The sequence below is a fragment of the Brachyhypopomus gauderio genome, chromosome 3, assembly GCF_052324685.1.
Source record: "Brachyhypopomus gauderio isolate BG-103 chromosome 3, BGAUD_0.2, whole genome shotgun sequence".
Lineage (NCBI taxonomy): Eukaryota > Metazoa > Chordata > Actinopteri > Gymnotiformes > Hypopomidae > Brachyhypopomus > Brachyhypopomus gauderio.
Genome location: NC_135213.1, coordinates 3,522,131 through 3,540,395, shown reverse-complemented (window position 1 = coordinate 3,540,395; position 18,265 = coordinate 3,522,131). Strand labels below are relative to the sequence as shown.

The 18,265-nt window shown below is 40.0% G+C and overlaps 2 protein-coding genes across 3 annotated transcripts; both read right to left on the bottom strand.

Annotated features, from left to right (window-relative positions):
- Positions 1-6,929: 6,929 nt before the first annotated feature.
- LOC143510016 (uncharacterized) lies at positions 6,930-9,216 on the bottom strand. Of its 2 annotated transcripts, none has more exons than XM_076998979.1 (6): positions 9,125-9,216; positions 8,380-8,730; positions 8,194-8,235; positions 7,950-8,063; positions 7,837-7,859; positions 6,930-7,476 (listed from the first exon to the last, which is right to left on the bottom strand). In XM_076998979.1, exons 1-6 carry the CDS (start codon positions 9,198-9,200, stop codon positions 7,360-7,362), a joined length of 723 nt encoding a protein of 240 aa, XP_076855094.1. In that variant the 5' UTR covers positions 9,201-9,216; the 3' UTR covers positions 6,930-7,359. The 2 variants fall into 2 exon arrangements, with proteins under 2 accessions (XP_076855094.1, XP_076855095.1); XM_076998980.1 differs by having other exon boundaries at positions 7,837-7,856.
- An 8,222-nt stretch (positions 9,217-17,438) lies between these two features.
- On the bottom strand, positions 17,439-18,017 carry LOC143509588 (toll-like receptor 13). Its single transcript, XM_076998445.1, has one exon. The coding sequence runs from the start codon at positions 18,015-18,017 to the stop codon at positions 17,439-17,441; it is 579 nt and encodes a 192-aa protein (XP_076854560.1).
- Positions 18,018-18,265: the final 248 nt, after the last annotated feature.

The window sequence follows — 18,265 nt, the reverse complement described above, 5'->3', positions numbered from 1 at the left end:
AGAACAGACAACAGGAGAGGAGAGCAGAGAACAGACAACAGGAGAGGAGAACAGAGGACTAGAGAGGAGAACAGACAACAGGAGAGGAGAGCAGAGGACTAGAGAGGAGAACAGACAACAGGAGAGGAGAGCAGAGAACAGGAGAGGAGAGAGCAGAGGAGAAGAGAACAGACAACAGGAGAGGAGAGCAGAAGAGAAGAGAACAGACAACAGGAGAGGAGAGGAGAAGAGAACAGACAACAGGAGAGGAGAGCAGAGAACAGACAACAGGAGAGGAGAACAGAGGACTAGAGAGGAGAACAGATAACAGGAGAGGAGAGCAGAGGACTAGAGAGGAGAACAGACAACAGGAGAGGAGAGCAGAGAACAGGAGAGGAAAGAGGAGAGAGCAGAGGAGAAGAGAACAGACAACAGGAGAGGAGAGCAGAGGAGAAGAGAACAGACAACAGGAGAGGAGAGCAGAGAACAGACAACAGGAGAGGAGAACAGAGGACTAGAGAGGAGAACAGACAACAGGAGAGGAGAGCAGAGGACTAGAGAGAACAGACAACAGGAGAGGAGAGCAGAGAACAGGAGAGGAAAGAGGAGAGAACAGGAGAGGAGAACAGTAGAACTGGAGAGGAGAGGAGATGGGAGAAGACAATACAAGACAAACAATGCATAATAAACAAAATATTAATAAAATACACATGTTTTTAGTACGAAGACTAGCAAAATAATGCCAGATGTAGTTTGTTTTAGCACAGTCTTTTGTATTTAAAATATTGTTTCCAGCTTTATTTTAAGCATGCTTTCCTGAATTACTGTTTAACAGGGTAGAAGAGAGGGTGGAGAGCGAGGAAATATGAAATGTGGAGAGACCTGAAATGAACTGAACTGATCAGGACTGGACTGATCTAAAGAAAGAACAGGTTAGGAGAAGAAAGACTGTGCAAAAACATACAGGATAGATAATAAGTAATTCTTAAAGAGTATTAATTGTGTAGAGCCCTTAGCACTAATAATTGATAATATTTCTTTCAATAATTTGTTTCAGTGTGTCATAAAAGGTAAAAGAACAAATTAGAAACAAGTGAATTGTTTACATTATTACACAGTTGCAGGAAATCCATTGTTGACATACTGTTTTGCATACTTTATTGAGGAATGGATTTACTGATGGAATATACCTGGTCCATGTCCTTTAGTAAAAGCTCACTATCTTTAGGTCACCAACAGTCATTCTGCAGAATTTGTGCACCCTTTGTTAAATTTTAAATCTGTTGAATGTTGTGATTTTGGGTTTTTGCTTAGCAATAGCATTAGCTACAATAATATTTTGCTTACCATTAACATAATATAGTAATTAAATATAACTACTGCATTAGATGTGTTTAAGCTGTGAACCCTAAGAAGGGCCTTGGGAAATAATGATGTGTAAGGAGTTTCAAAGGGAAGATGACCCGGTCAACGGGAAGTTGAGGACCGCAGTGTTAGACTGATAAAGGAGAAGTACAACATACCGGTGTAGGACAGCATCCCTTTGAACAGATATTCTAATATGTTGAAACAAATGGAAAAGTCATGTCTGCTTGAGCAGCAAAATCATATTTGCTCGAACAACAACACCATGTAAGGTATAGAAGAAGATCTAAGCGTTTGGGGGCGGAGAAATCATATATAAAGACGGCATGTACAAACACTTGTTGGGTCTCTCTGATGTAAATGTTAGGATGTGGGATCTCCAGAGATATCTCTGTTTTAATAAAGGCCTTTTTGGTATTGCTATAATTTTGGTATGGTGGTTCCTGCTATCTCCTTCCCATCAAACGAACACGCTGGGCTAAAGTGGTAGGTAGAAGTTTAAAGCCCTCAACATGAATAAAAAAAATATAACTCCATATTATAGTGTTAAACATTATATATCAGGGTACGTATTGTAAATTTTATATATATATGTATATATATATATATATATATATATATATATATATATATATATATATATATATATATATAATTAATTGGGCTGAGCCCCGGATCTTTACATACCTAGGCAACGCCCCTGCATCGTAATAATAATCCACACGCGTGTTATCTGCTTTGAGGCCGAAATATGATCCTCTCACTGGATCACCAGCGCTGGATGACACCGCCGTCTTCTGATTGACTTGCGGCTCATCCCGCCTTCTGATTTTTGGACATTACGTAGAAAAGTTCCCTCCCTCCTGCCTTAAGTCCAATTTGATTTGGTCAGTTTATGTTTTCAACTTGATTGGTCGTGCCGAAGACATTAATGCTCCGATTCAATCAACATAAACATCATACAGACGGTTCCCGGGTTACGAGGTTCTCGAGTTCTCCCATTTACTGTATAAATCCTTGTTTGGACTGAAGTGGTTCTGCGTCATAAACGGAACTTTGACGGTGTGTTGGCGGCTCGGGACCGAGGAGGACGGCGTCAGGATAGGTGTTAGGATAGGATAACTGCGTACAGTACGTTATTTACGTACAGTATGTACGTATGTTCCACCGAAAATCGGTTTACGATGCGAGCATAGGAACGGATCGACGTCGTAACCCAGGGACCGCCTGTATTTCAGACATCGGAAGAGCTTTAGAGGTAGATGTAAGATAAGTTAAGTATTTTATCTTTATTCCGATGAAGTTTAATTTTCATCAGAAATATAAGAGTGTTTTTTTTTGAGCCGGTACATATGGTCAGACGATCTGGTTCATCATGGCCGCCGGTAACTAACGGCGTAAGTCATAATACATGAACAAAACACATAATTTATGTCCTAATAAACCAACACGAAATATTTATTCAATATTTTATATATTAAAACTAACTATAATCATAATATTTGTAATTCTTTTAAACTTTATTTGCATTATTTCTTTGAGTTGTCTTGTATCCGATGATTTAAATAACAGTAATAAATAATTAATCATGCCTACATGCCTATTTATAACGTGTCTAATTGTGTTAACAGAATCTTTAGGTTACAGCATTTTCTCAGAATATTATTATTTTTTAATTTCACCATAATGATTACCTGACTTATTTTTAAATTCATTTAAAGATTAATCATTAAATATTCATTATAATGTCATGTCCATACACTGTAAAAAATTTCAAGTCTCACCAACTAAAAAAATCTTAGTGACCCGTTGCACCTAATTTTTTTAGTTGGTCTAATTTAAGCTCTGCAAATTGCAAATTTTAAGTTCTGCTGACAACTACAGAATTCAGTCTAATTAAAGAAAATAAGTTGAGCCAACAAAATGTTATATATTAACTAGGGGTGGGACGCGATCAAAAAAATTAATCGAATTAATCGGAAGCTTTGTAATTAATTAATCGAAATTAATCGCATTTTAATCGCATTTCAGTATTTAACATGAGAAATATTCATTTAAGTTTGAATGATGAATGAATCAATGAACATAATCATAAACTTCAACATCTTGTTTATTTTTCCACCAGTCTACTACGAAGACAAATATATGTGTAGTGTGCAGAAAACAGTTCAGAACATTGGAAATTCTGACCAAAATGTTGTTTAATTTAGGGAGTTTTGCTCAGGATATTGGAAGAATTTAAGTAAATCAGAAGATGTTTTTTAATACCATTTTAGATGGTAGACTTTCTTTAATTTCCCAGGCCTCTGCCACAGGCATCTCCATAGTGCCTAGAAGTGGTCTTCTGCATGCTCAAAGCAAATGACTGGATCTTCATCATCTATAGATTCATCATCTATAATATGAGCTGTCACACCAAGATCATTCTTGTTGCTAACAGAGGTCCAGTGATCCCCAGTCAGAGCCACATTTGTGGCACTCTTCACAATAACCTGTTTTAATTCTTTCCTCATCATACAGCTGCTGGATTTTCTTCGACATTGTCTTTCTGGGGTGAGTTTCCCAAAACGTTCTTACGTACGAGGTTAAGAAGTACTTGGCGCTATACGTTTTGGGAAACTCACCCCTGGACGGTAGTTCGTAACTTGCATCAGTTGATGCAATTCGCAGCGCTTCTTGTAAGGATTTATCTTCGACCACAGGGAGCGGACAACACAAATAATGTGACGCATCATGTATAAACGCGTGCGGAGTCGCGCGCCATTCGCGAAAGTTTAATCCAGTCTTAATGGTCCAATGAAGGTAATTTAAAAACCAGGACGTTTCCTCACAGGATGTGAATTACGGACGTTTGGTCACCCTATCGTACTAGGAATACATTTAGCAGCTAAGTTACCATTACTGACCTGCGCGTTAAGCTGGGCGTACACTGTGCGATTTTTGGCCCATTTTCAGCCGATTTTTCACTCGTTTCGGCTCAATCGCGTGTCGTGCATAGTATAGTTTACACAGGTAAACGAGGAACGATTCACACCTCACGACCAACTCCCGATCAGAAATCGCAGCGTTGCAAGAACATCAAACATGTTTGAAATTCAAATCGCTCCTCGTGAGAGTATCTCACTGTTGAAGCAGCTCCACGAGCCGACTCTCCCTGCGATTTAGTCGTACAGTTTGAGCTGGAGCTGAGTACACGATTTAAAATATCGCACAGTGTACGCCCAGCTTTAGCCGCAACATGTTTTGCGTTGAGGTGGTAACAAGGGTGGAAGTGCTCCTGTGATAAGCGAACTCCTTCCTACATAAAGTGCAAATAACACTATTTTTGTTTGTACTTCCATCTGGAAGTTTCTTATATTTAAATTTCCCATCCACCAGCGTAGCCTCTTCAGTCATCTCCATCATGATCTTATTGTGCGTCCATATAATCTGTATGCCCGGAACTCGCGCACTGAGAAACATTCCACGGTGCAAAAGTGTCTCGTCCGTTAAATGCGTTAAAATGCGTTAATTTTTTTAGTGCGTTAATTTTCCTGTAATTAATTAATCGAAATTAACGCGTTAAAGTCCCACCACTAATATTAACCAAATACACCTAGTGAGTCCAACAAAATGTTTTATGTTGTTCCAGCTACAATTGTTTAGTTCAGGTAATTATTCATTAGTATCCAAGTTGTCTGAACTATACATTTTATGCTTTATGAAGTAAATTCAAAATATACAGAATATAATTAAGTAATTGTGCATTTTATTTGCATGTCAAAAAGTAAACATAAAATATTACCAAACAGGCATATGAGAGCTGCTGTATAAATGTAATAAAAATTGAAACGTCGTGGAGTCAGGAGGACAAGAATGAGCCATGACACAAACGTTAGCTCAATGCTAATTTATTAGCAATACGCTAACGGCAAAAACACACTGGTTCTAAGGGAGGGGGGACACTAACACGCATACAACACACATCCAGGGAAACGGGAGAACTGACCGTGGAGCTGTATCAGGGTACCCGCGGGTCCTTAAAAAGTCTTAAAATGTCTTAAATTTAGTTTTCCATATTCAAGGCCTAAAAATGTCTTAAAATGTCTGGAATTTTATGAGGGGAGGCATTAAATTATTATAAGTGTGTGTTGTTCAGTTGTTCCTAGCGTTGGAGTATATGGCCTCAACAACGTCAACAATTCTCGTTCGCCCCCCCCCCCCCCCCCCCCCCCCCCCGTCTACGATGTGGAACACACCTGCATCCCCGGTAATAGTATTATTTTTCTTGTGAGAGGTATTAAAAAGGTCTTAAAAGTCATTGAATTTGAGATTTAAAAATGTGCAGATACCCTGTGTATGTGGTTGGAAAAAGTATCTAAAAAAGTACTTAATTAGAAATCGATTGGGCTTCAGCAAATGCTTAATTACTACGCAGATCTAGCTAGCTAGGTAGCTAACGTTAGTCCGCATGCTAACAGTTTGCCGACATGAGGTAAAGTTAAATTCCAAACGGACAGTTAATGCGTGACGGTTAATTAACCGTTAAGCTTGTCCTTGCCAACCACAACAGTATTAACACTAACATTACTAAACTCATAGCAAAGTTAAAACACTGAAAAACAACTTGTTGGCTTAGCTCTAGTTTTGATAATTATACGTTTGGAAAATATGTTGAAATACGACCTAGTTCAAAATTCAAACTCAACAAACACCACCAAGTTAGTTGTGTTAGCTTAGTAAAGATCCACATTAACTTCACTCAGTGAACGTTTGAAGTCCTCTAGATAAATGGTGAAACGCTGGGTCTTCATTTTAGTTTGGGTGCAGAAGGCGCCAAGAAAATCTTCTCTCGAGCATGCGCATTAGTTTCACCACTACCACTATTGCTCGCCCAACACAGTTTTTTACTTTGGACTTGACATGTTGACTGAGAACCATAATGCTCATTCACTGAACACAAAATATTAAGTTGAATGGTAAAAATGCAGCAGCTGATGGCACAACTCATTTTTTGTTTTTGGAGTAACAATTTTTATGTTTCATGCTTTGCCCACATAAATTTTTATATTCACAGAACATAAGCAAACAAAGATTTTTTACAGTGTACTATATACTGACTACATTTAATTTTTTTTTGAATTTATAGTAAAATATAGAAGTTATGGTTATTTATATGGAAGAATCTCTCCACTGATCACTTTTCTTTATTTAGCTTTAATACAGTTGGAGAAAAAAGGCGCATTTTCCTTCCATTTAAAATGTCATAACTTTTTTTTATTTCTAACCAATTTTAACATGGATGGTGGTGTTGTGTTTGAATTTAAAGACTATCCAGTGGTGTGATTTAATTTGACATTTTTGGACTTAAATTTTTTTGTAACATACCTACTTAAAGCAGGTAATCTTACTGCTTATATTTTTGCGATAGTGAATCTGATAAAAAAAAAACAAGAGAGCCTTTTAAAACTTACCAGGATTCACTAAATTTGACTTGATCTTTAAATAATTTTTGGGACGAGGACCCCCAGATAACTCCATTATATAAATATTTATGTACATTTATTGCTCAGGTGTTGCATTTTGTCACTTCAAAGATTCTCTCATCTCACCTTACACAGGCTGTTTAGAGGAATATACTTTATAAATGTGTTTATTGTGTAGAATTAGGCAAAAGAGGCTGTGTCCCAACTACACCACATTTTCAGTAATTGCTGGCATTGTTTTTTGCCAGGAAAAATTTTCAGTCAAATGAAAATTTCTTGCTTTAACACATGTTTAAGACTAACCTAATACAATCTATGTTCTTTTAATATAATTAACCAAATGTAGGCAATTGTGTTTACAAAGTCATATCACATGAATATTTTGCCTCGTGGCTTTACAGACCAATAAACAGATAATTGTTTTACTTTAGCATTATATTTACCAGTGAGCATTAAGAATTTGTGTCCTTAATCACGCTCTAGCTTAGTTTATGTTGTTTACCAAAAACAGTCACAAAGCTGTTACTGTAATGAATATTATTTCAGCACACTAAACTACTGTTAGTTTGGTAGAATAATATACAACATGAGTGTCAACCTCTTCACTGTGTGTCCCTGATGTCTGGGCTTTGTGGGTAATGTAGCTCACTAGGTCATGTTCTTGGTCCTGCAACAATACAGAGGATGACAGTGTGATTAAACACAATACCAGTAAAAAGACCCTCCCTTCCCTTTGATGTTCAGTAAAATATATCCAAAATTGACTTTTAAATACAAATATTACTAACATTTTTGAAAAGCTTTCATAATAGTATATTTCATGTTTAAGGCTCATATGATTTATATGTACTGGTTCATTAAAACATTCATAATTCATAATGGCTGTTCATAATGATCTTCAAAATCATCTTCAAAATACAAATAGCATGGTGGAACAGTTATGGAGTTGGGGCTTTGGTCAGAGTGTCCGTCATTCTAGGGTCCACCGTATCAGCTGTTACTTTAAACGCTGAGGAACCACAGGTACCTGTTGTGTTTCAGTGTTGCCTGCTAAAAAAAACACGAGGCTTTTATTACTTATTTTTATTCAGCAATTTTTTACAAGTAATTAAAGTTTTACAAATATATTGGCGAGACTACCTCGCCATCTTTTTCTGTGCTTCAGTGTCATGGAAAACAGGACGCTGAGCAGAGTAATGATCACGGCACCAAACACCAGGGTGAGTGTAAATAAAACACTAGAAAAGGCAGCGTCTTGGAGAAGACAATAAGAGAGTTTATAACTTTTAAAATCACATGCTGTTTTGATACAAGTTGAACAGTCTTCAAATCCATCAAGTAAACATAACAGCACAAGCCGTTTGAAAATAGAGAAATGACAAACCTTGTGTTCTGTTTGAGTTTCCAGGCATTGTTTTGTGTATCACTGAAAAAGGAAAGTTTAACTTTGCATCTGTAATTATTTTATATGGTAGGATCGCTTTCTTTATTTTAGAAAGAAACATGTCTTTGGAATTTAAGACAATTAAAATGACTTTTTTAAAGCATTGTTCTCATTGTAGAAATGTACCTTTTGCTTGTAAAAATGTTGCATTGCTAAAGATCATGCGTGCATGGTGCAGGAAGCTGCAATAATACAGTCCCGTATCAGACACGTCCACTGCAGTTATTGTGAGAGATGTGCTCCCAGAGTCCACAGACATCACAAACTCATCGCTTTCAGAGAAGAAATAGCACAACTTGGATGGGCTGGAAAGTCTGAAATGTTTGCAACCAACAAGATGTGGTACCGAGCTACTTAAATGCTTGAACCAGAATATGTATTCTGGAGTAGACAGGTTATGTTGGCACCAGATTGTGACATTTTCACCTGATTCTGCCTCTAAAACTGTTTGAGTGCTTAGAGACACCAGGAGCAAACCTGTAACCCATAAAACGCAAAGATAAACATCTAATTTATAACACGGCAAATATTATTGTTCATTATTATTCATATTAAGTTATCATATTACAGGATTAATATATTCGGATCACTGATTATGTCTAAATGTATCTGACAGTTTGTTTAATCCCTCATCAAAACATAAAGCAATTTTTCATTTTTTTTCTTTATTGTTTTTTGTTTGCATAGAGCTTTAACACCCAGAAAACAATGTGAAATAACCACCGATGGATGATCTATTGGCAACAAATAACTGGCCATTTGTTGCATGGTTAATAGCAACAACGGCAAGGATCCAGTACCCAGACCAGACACGTGTTTCTTTTATTGATCTGTTTTTAAATGTAGCATGGCAATAATAATTAATACTTACCCAAAGCACAGAGCAACAAAGGCATATTTGCAGGCTGAATCAACACAGCGCAGGTCAAAAAGGAAGTGTCTCTCATTCAAGTCACTCGATGCTTCAGGAAACAGGAAACAGTGGCCATCATTTGTTGAATGCGGTCAATTCTCATTCGTACAGAAAACTAGAACTTAAAACCTAGGATGCGTAGAAGGATGCTGGGTAGAAGTTGGTAGAAGACAGCTTGGGACTCAGAGAGCAGGAGGGAATACAAAACTTAACAGTGTCTAGGGTTAGGGTTCAAGGATCAAAGGAACCTTGATACCAAAAGTTCAGTCTGTTGAATCTTGAAAATCCTCTCCCATTTCAGGTGTACCTGTCTAGTGCATGCTTTAGTGAGGCAAACCGACATAGTGCACGTTACTGGTTGTTTGGTGGTCACTGTGTAGTTTTTCTAAATGGGAAGGGAACAGCCCAACCCTGAGGTTTGCAGTTGAAATTGGTAATTGACCTATGCTCAGTTATATGCAGTGTTGGGAATGTTACTTTAAAAAAGTAATTAGTTATAGTTACTCACTACTTGTTCAAAAAAGTAAGAGTTAGTAACTGAATTACTCTACAATAAAAGTAACTCGTTACCAGGGAAATTAACTATTTGCATTACAGTTAAAAAAAGTTATATGCCAATGAATAAGGATTTTTTGAAAAAGCAGTTTTCACAGTCAGTTGAAATGAGTAGATCAGAAAGGTGTTTAACAGACCAGTGCAGGATAAAATCATTCAAAATCCCAAATCTTTTTTTATTATTATTTTTTTTAAGCAAAAGTAAACAGTTACACTATATAAAGTGCATTTACATCTATCAAATTAAATAAAATTCTCTCAACCTGAGACAACTGGTTTGTTCACAACAGAAGTAAACTTAACAATAAAACCTCTATTCTTAATTAAATAAATCAAATACCCAGTCTGGTAGACATTCAGGAACTTCAAGTATTTTCTTAAATAATGTTTATATCGCCACCTTGAAAATGCTAATTTTTCTTCGGCTTGCTCCTGACTCCATTTCTGCTTCTTCTCCGTTTGTGTCACGTGTCACTGGTGTGCTTCGGCACGCATGTAAAAACACTGGCTCTGATTGGCTACCATAACGCTGCCTTGGCCAATCGCTTACTGACTTGTTAACTTAAGCAGGTGTTACACCGACAACTGTGACCTATCGAGATCTGTTACTCCTCACTAGCCTGGGCAGCGGTCCGCTCGGATTACTGTTAGTATATCAATATATAGTAACGCACCGCTTTTAATGACCAGTAACGTCAACAGCGTTGTAACGACAGGAAAAGTAATTAATTATATTATCCCGTTACTGACAAAATGACGCCGTTACCTAACACCGTTATTTTTAACTGCGTTATTCGCAACACTGGTTATATGTGTTGTTTTTTTTAACGTAATAAAACTATGAATCCCTTCATTAAAGGGATTCATAGTTCAGTGTTTTAAAGATCAAAGTGAAGAGCATGGCTATTGAAACTAACTGCACAAAAAGAGAAAAAAAACAGGCTGATTGTCAGATGCTACTGATATCATGAGAGGTGGATAGATGTTAACCACAGGCTGTTTGTGGTAGGTTCATGTGGTTTTGATGCAGCAAATTTATTAAAAATAAATAGCCTACGGTCAGGTCAGACCTGTGGCTGGAAAGCGTTTTTGTTTTAAAAAAGTATGTGTAACTTGCGACACATATACGAGGGAGAACAATTTATTGGTCATTGTAAGAGTTTTGTTTCTCAGTAGAAAGCTCTCTTCTTGTGTTCAGCAATGAGCGGAGGGTCATGGAGGAACACCAGTACAAATCCTCAATAGATAGTAACACTCTGCAGAGAAGTGTGTGGCTGAGAGATCTCCCGGAACAAATGAAGGAACAAACTACTCTTGCAAGCAGAGAAGTTTATTCACACAGGCATGTTGTACCGCAGATGTTCAAAGATGAGAGGGCGCTCCTCTCATTTATACATACACAGACCAGCCCTGTGCGTGCAAGCAACAGGGTGGGCTCAATGAGGCTAGTCTAACATAGGTAATCTATGCTACCATATGTGGAAACAAATGCATTCTTCTCAACCATGTATGGAATTATCTTCTCAAGCAGGCTATGTAAAAAACAAGAGCATAATTCATACGTGTACAGCATCCCGAACAGGAAGCACCTAACTGCAGACAGGAAGGTAGGAGGTGATAATGTTCTCTGGTACACACACAGAACTGAAAGAGGGGGGGGGGGGGACTTTGGAGGACAAAATGTTCCTTCAGTCATGTTTCACAATTGACATGGAAAACTTTGTTTAACTTAGGAGACAATGCACAGAGGGCACAAGAATGAGCTGTATACTGACAAAACCAAAACAAACACAGGAAACAAGGCTAGTAGATGTAAACATGGTGAAACGAGACAAAACTACGCTAAACAAAACAAGAAGCTTTGTAAGAAAACTACAAAGAGGAGACAACAAAAAGGCAAACTAACTAGAACGAAAGGAATACACGATACAACGTAAGGAGCTAAGTACATATTCACATAAGACTGGGAGAAACTTGAGGGTATAATGGAATAGAAGCAAAGACTATTAGGGAAACAGATATATCTTAACATGGACGAATGAATTACTAGACTTGAAACTCCTATGTAGACAGGAATGAAACTCATAAATGAACACTGACCTGCAAAGACAGTAAGAACACAAGACAAACACACACACACACACTGAAAGACAAAACAAACCTAGGAACAGGTGAATGCAATGACACACGGTGGAGTTACAGAATAACAAGGGTGTGTGACAAAGGACAACAAAAGCACATGGGAAAACCTAAACAGACACATATGTGACATGAGGGGCGAAGCCAGATGTGACCGAGTGAAAATGCCTTCTGGTGGGTTGGATTGGTGTATCAGGTAGTGATGTCATGGTGTGTCAGGTAGTGAAGTTATAGGATGCCTCCTGAAGCGCGCTCTCTCTCTCTCTCTCTCTCTCTCTCTTGCCCTCTCTCTGCCCCCTTAAGTTTCTCTACATCTCTGAGTTCCTCAGCCTATTTCCAGAGTTCTCCCATACATTAAGGATTCAGTTGGCTTTTTCTGCCTGCCACCATCGCCTCCTCCTTGCTGCTGCAGTTCCCATGGCAACATCTCTTGTCTTCTGTTTTGATTTTACTTCCTGGTTTTCTTTTAACATGTGCATTTATTTTGGTTCTTCTTGTTGTTTATGCTTTCACGCCCCATCCTTATTATCCATCTCCTTATTACTGTTTTCACCTGTGCTTAGTTTCATTCCCCATTTCTTCAGGTATTTCTATCCCATGTTTTCAGTATAACCTTTGCTTGTCATTGCATGTAACCCTTGTTGTTTGTTTCCCAGTCCCTGCATTTTGGTATTCTATTGTCTTTCTGGTTGTGTTGCTCATCCATCCATCCATCCATTATCTACCGCTTATCCGGGGCCGGGTCGCAGAGGTAGCAGTCTGAGCAGGGAAACCCAAACCTCCCTCTCCCCAGACACCTCAGCCAGCTCCTCGGGTGGAACACCGAGACGTTCCCAGGCCAGTCGAGAGACATGGTCTCGCCAACGTGTCCTGGGTCTTCCTCGGGGCCTCCTCCCCGGGGGACGTGCCTGGAACACCTCCCTAGGAAGGCGTCCAGGGGGCATCCGAAACAGGTGCCCAAGCCACCTCAACTGACTCCTCTCAATGTGGAAGAGCAGCGGTTCTACTCCGAGCTCCTCCCGAGTGACCGCGCTTCTCACCCTATCCCTATGGGTGCGCCCAGCCACTCTGCGGAGGAAACTCATATCGGCCGCTTGTATCCGCGATCTCGTTCTTTCGGTCATTACCCAAAGCTCATGACCATAGGTGAGGGTAGGAACGTAAATCGACCGGTAAATCGAGAGCTTCGCCTTTTGGCTCAGCTCCTTCTTCACCACAACGGACCGGTACAGTGACCGCATTACTGCGGAAGCTGCACCAATCCGTCTGTCGATCTCACGCTCCATTCTTCCCTCACTCGTGAACAAGATCCCGAGATACTTAAACTCCTCCACTTGAGGCAGGACTTCTCCACCCACCTGAAGGGTGCAAGCTACCCTTTTCCGGTCGAGAACCATGGCCTCGGACTTAGAGGTGCTGATTCTCATCCCAGCTGCTTCACACTCGGCTGCAAACCGCCCCAATGCATGCTGAAGGTCGTGGCCTGAATATGCCAACAGAACAACATCATCTGCAAATAGCAGAGATGAAATCCTGTGGCCTCCAAACAGGACTCCCTCCGGCCCTTGGCTGCGCCTTGAGATCCTGTCCATAAAAATTATGAACAGGACCAGTGACAAGGGGCAGCCCTGACGGAGTCCAACATGCACCGGAAACAGGTCTGACTTACTGCCGGCAATGCGAACCAAACTCCTGCTCCGATTATACAGAGACCGGACAGCCCTTAGTAGAGGACCCCCGATTCCATACTTCTGGAGCACCCCCCACAGAATACCACGAGGAACACGATCGAATGCCTTCTCCAGATCCACAAAACACATGTGGACTGGTTGGGCATACTCCCACGAACCCTCGAGCACCCTATGAAGTTGCTCATGTCTTGTATTATTAGTGTTCAGTCTTTTAGACATTCTGTTCATTCCTGTCTCTCACTTGTCTTCTTCTTTGCTTCATCTAACCTTCCTCTTTGGTTTGTCTAACCACTTTACGATTTATGTATGCATGTTTGCTTCTTGTGTCTTTGTCGCTGTATGTCCATGTTCTTGTTTATTGATTTGCCTGTAGTTGTGATTAGTATTACGTGGTTGTTGTCTTTAGTCTCTTTCAGTTTGTCTGTGTTTGATGTCTTCTTAATTGTAGATTTCTTTTTGGTTTTTGGAGTCAACCTCTTAAAAGCTCACATTTGTGTCCAGCCTCAACCACCCGTTCAATCAGCCAAGATAACTGCCTTCCACTTTATTTGTGTTTTCACCACTCCCTTTGGTTTAACATAGGGAGAGTGACTAATCCTTTCTCCCCAACCAATTAAAACTGTCAGTGCTTGTGTGCTCTAGTGATGCAACCAAAATCACCACCTGTTAAATAGCTGGTGGAATGACATTGTAGCTGTGATGTCCTTGTTTGATTATTAATGTCTTAGTGTTTTGGGGATGTTCTGTGCTTACAGTCGTGATGTGGTGGTTTACTGTAGTATTCAAAGGGGCAGGATTATGTGCACATTAGGCCAGATTAACAGATGTACAGTGATGTGCAGTAATGTACAGTGATGTGCAGTGCTAGGCAGTTTTTCTCTTTTCTTCTTCCTTTCCTGTTCCAATGGCAGTTTAATAATTTGATCATCTATTGATCAATGAAGACCTGACATTAATGGCGCATTTCCACTAGGGCCTACTTGGCACGGTTCGATTCGCGACGGTTTGTGAGTGTTTCCATTAGTACCAGTTCCCTGTGAGCCGGCCCCTTCGGGTACTTTTTTTGTACCGACTCGCTCGAGGTTCTAACCGTTCCGAAGCGGTACAGTTCTGTGACGTGGAGGAACAGCATGACACTGATTGGCCAGGGAGTGTCGTCACAGGTTGCGTCAGGAGAGCGACTCCTCCGCTATGCTATGGACTCCTCAGCCATTTTTAAAACCCAAGGAGCGAAGTCTGTTCCCTGGTCAAACGCCGAGGTACAAACCTTTCTGTTAATAATCAGCGATCAAAAAATCCAGGGCGAACTGGACGGGGCCACTAGAAATGTAAAGGTTTTTAGCGAGGTTTCCGCGCTAATGGCCACTCATGGCTACCAGCGGTCCGTTCAGCAGTGCCGGTCGGTCCAAGCTAAAAAAGCTTAACGCGATTACCGGGCGGTGAAGGATCATAACGGACGCAGCGGAGCAAACCGCAAAGACTGGAAATGGTTCCAGCAAATGGATGCCATATACGGTCACCGGCCAGCCAGCAACGGAAGAGAAAACTTGCTGGACACCACAATGTCTGTGCTGGAGGCCACGGAGAATGGTGAGTGTATTGTGATTTCAGTTTTACTAGGCTCGTAAAAGATGTAATATGAACGTAATATGAACGCAACTATTGTAAACGCAGGAATTTAGAGCTGTGTTTGTAGTTAATGTTACCACCACAGTCACTACTATACAATAGCTAGCTCTTAGCCTTGCTAGTTGCTAGTTAGCTGTAGCCATAAACACAGCATGAGCAGCGATGACGTGCTACACATTTTGTGCAGTTACGCTATATTGTTGTTGCTTTCACGGGAATGCTTGTGTTTAATATTTGTTTTTTTTTACGTTCAAGATTCCCCTTCCACTGACGAGGCGAGCGGAGTTGGCGGAAAATGTTTCCTTCAACCGGGCTTTCCTCGGGGTGCTTGGCGAACTTGTGAACACCATGCGAGACAGACGCCAGTAAAAGCACACAAAATGTTGCTTGTAGTACTATAAATATTTATTTCATATAAAGCTATACGTTATTTTTTGGTAATTTGCTTTTTGCACTTTTTAAACTATATATTATTTACATATTTTGTACTTTAAATATCTATATTTCACAATAAAGTTTGATTTCATTTGATTGTATGACTGATGCTTTTTATGCAGGGTGTGTTCAGCCTGTTTGAGTAATACCAACTTATTATCAATAATTAGAGCAACCACATACAATAATGAAGATAAAGATAAATAAGATACAATAATGGTATGTGTTAAGGGGCATTGACCGGTGTTGTGGTCGCATACAAATGATGTCACGACACTACAACCCGCGCGCCAACAGCGACTCCACCCACATTGTGTTGGTCCACCATTGTAATGGAAACACAACGCGACCGTACCGTTCCGTTGCGAATCGATCCATATCAAACCGTACCGCGCCAAGCAGGCCCTAGTGGAAATGCGCCATAACTGAGTTTGACATGCCTGTCAGTACACTGCCTGTTTGACATGCCTGTCAGTACACTCATGGCAGTACACTGCCCTTCACTAACTTTTAACATTTAATACTTACAGTTTGGACAGTATATGTGACACTGTAGGTGACACTGTATTGGCTTAAGCTCTTTTAAGAACAATTGTTTTGAGGTTTGACACTGTTTTCTGGACAGTGTATATTAATCAAATCTAGAAGATCATAGAGGGTGTTACAAATAGCCCCTCCTTCTCCTGTCATTCAGTCGTGTTTTGTTTTGTTAGCCATGTGTGTCCCTAGTCCCTTCTTGTATTTTGTAACCCTGCCCTCTCGTTAGAGTTTCATGTGTTCTTCGTTTACCCTGGTCTGTTTAATCCTGGTGTTTGGTCCTGTGTGTAGCGGTGTTTGGTCCTGTGTTGTTGGTGGATGTACTCGCCTTGTTCCTGTTGTTCTGCCATTTTGCCCTGTGTTTGTTTGTGTGTCTGCATTACGGTTGGTTTTGTGTTCTGTTTTGGTAATGTCGCTTCGTCTTGGTTTTGTTAGTTGTTCTGACTGCCTTTCTGGTTCGACCCACGCCTGCCTGTATGACCCCACGTTTGGATTTCCCATTAATAAATCTGGCTCTCGTCAGCGTTTGTGTCCGCCTCCTCGCTCCGCAGCGCACGCTGCGTTACAGAGGGCCACACCAGTGAGTGCCTGTCTCAAAACAAATGACAGTATAAGTAAAAAAAACCTGAGCTTTGGTAAGTTGTGAACCAGTGTAAAGTGGCTCGTCATTTAACTGAAGTAACTTTTCATTATTAACTTCTCCCTCATTTACTGACTCATCAGTTCTGCTTTCATATACAAGGGAAAAATGTTCTTCAATGCCAAGAATGGACTCAGAATCAGGCTCCCTAAAAGACTAACTTTTTAAATGCCTTTTAAATGCCTGGCTTTTGTCACCTCAGTGGCAACATTCGAAAAACACCATCCAGGTTAAAATAAAATAAAGAATTTTGCATATATTAAAAAAAAACAGATTGAAGTGGAGCTGTCTAAAGACTATTAGACAATGGCATAACTCTTTTAAACTATTGCTAATTTAAACACATTAAAAGTAAAAAGTTACTTTATTTGTTATGTGTTCATTTGTCATCCAGTGTTGAACAAAGAGTGATTGAGTCTTTATCAAGGTTAATTTCTCTTGATTTCAAAAATTGATCAGTTGCCATGGTCACCTTGGCTTGTGGGTTGCTTATTAGCAGCTCACTCAGATTTTTTACATTTCTGTGAGGATTTATGACAAATCGTGTTGTTAAAAAGCATGATACAGTTAAAAATGTATCAAGAATAGTTAACATGAGATGCGAAAACTTTCGATGTCTTCACTACTCAATTCTCTTCTCTTCACATTACGTCGTGTTTTCCAGATTGGGTTCCAGAACTGCTCTCAGTTTCTGCCAGAAGTCCTGGGTGTCCTGCTGTGATTTGGGCCAGCTGAGGTATGTGTGTTTCTTAACTAGACTTCTCACCCTGTAGTATGGAGATAACTGATGTGTTGGAATATCCTCCAGGAACATCAGGATGAAGACGTCATTTTTCTCATCAAACAGGCGGAAACTTGCCACCTGGATCTCTCTGGAACACCACTCGCTCTCCAGGTAGTGGCCACTGATCACACAGATGGTCTTGTGGCTGCCATACATGCCGTCCACGATGTTGTCTATGGGTTTTCCTGGCTGGAAGTCCCTGTGGTGCAGACACAACCTCCAGCCCTGCTCTCCCTCCAGCTGGGGTACCAACTCTCTCATAACCCACAGTTCATCATGTGTGTTGTAGGAAATGAAAGCATTGTACTGGAAACATTGACATTTCTGGTTTTTCTGCTGACTTTTGTCGTACACAAAAGCAAGCAAAATGTAGTAGGAATAAACAACCGTCCCCTTGTTAGCATATTCAGGTGTTTCATGTTTAGTATGGTGTATATACATTATACGTTTGGTCTTTTGCGTTGCTGTTCATTGTGGTGAGTTTTATAGCCCTGTTGTCTCTGTGTTTGGTCTTTTGCATAGTTGTTCATTGTGGTGAGTTTTACAGCCCTGTTCTCCATGTGTATTCTGTCTGCTCACTTAGGTTCGTTCCTTGTTATTGTATCATGTTTAACGACTCACTTACGGATTTGACCCTTGCCTGTTTGTATGACCCTGAATACAGATTGCCCATTAACAAATCTCACTCT

Excerpts from the sequence above, each read along its gene's own strand:
- LOC143509588 (XM_076998445.1), bottom strand. The coding sequence starts at position 18,017 with ATGTATATACACCATACTAAACATGAAACACCTGAATATGCTAACAAG.
- LOC143510016 (XM_076998979.1), bottom strand. The coding sequence starts at position 9,200 with ATGAGAGACACTTCCTTTTTGACCTGCGCTGTGTTGATTCAGCCTGCA. Across the intron at positions 8,064-8,193 it reads AAACTCAAACAGAACACAAG|ACGCTGCCTTTTCTAGTGTT; the intron begins GTTTGTCATTTC and ends GTCTTCTCCAAG. Across the intron at positions 7,860-7,949 it reads GCACAGAAAAAGATGGCGAG|CAGGCAACACTGAAACACAA; the intron begins GTAGTCTCGCCA and ends TGTTTTTTTTAG.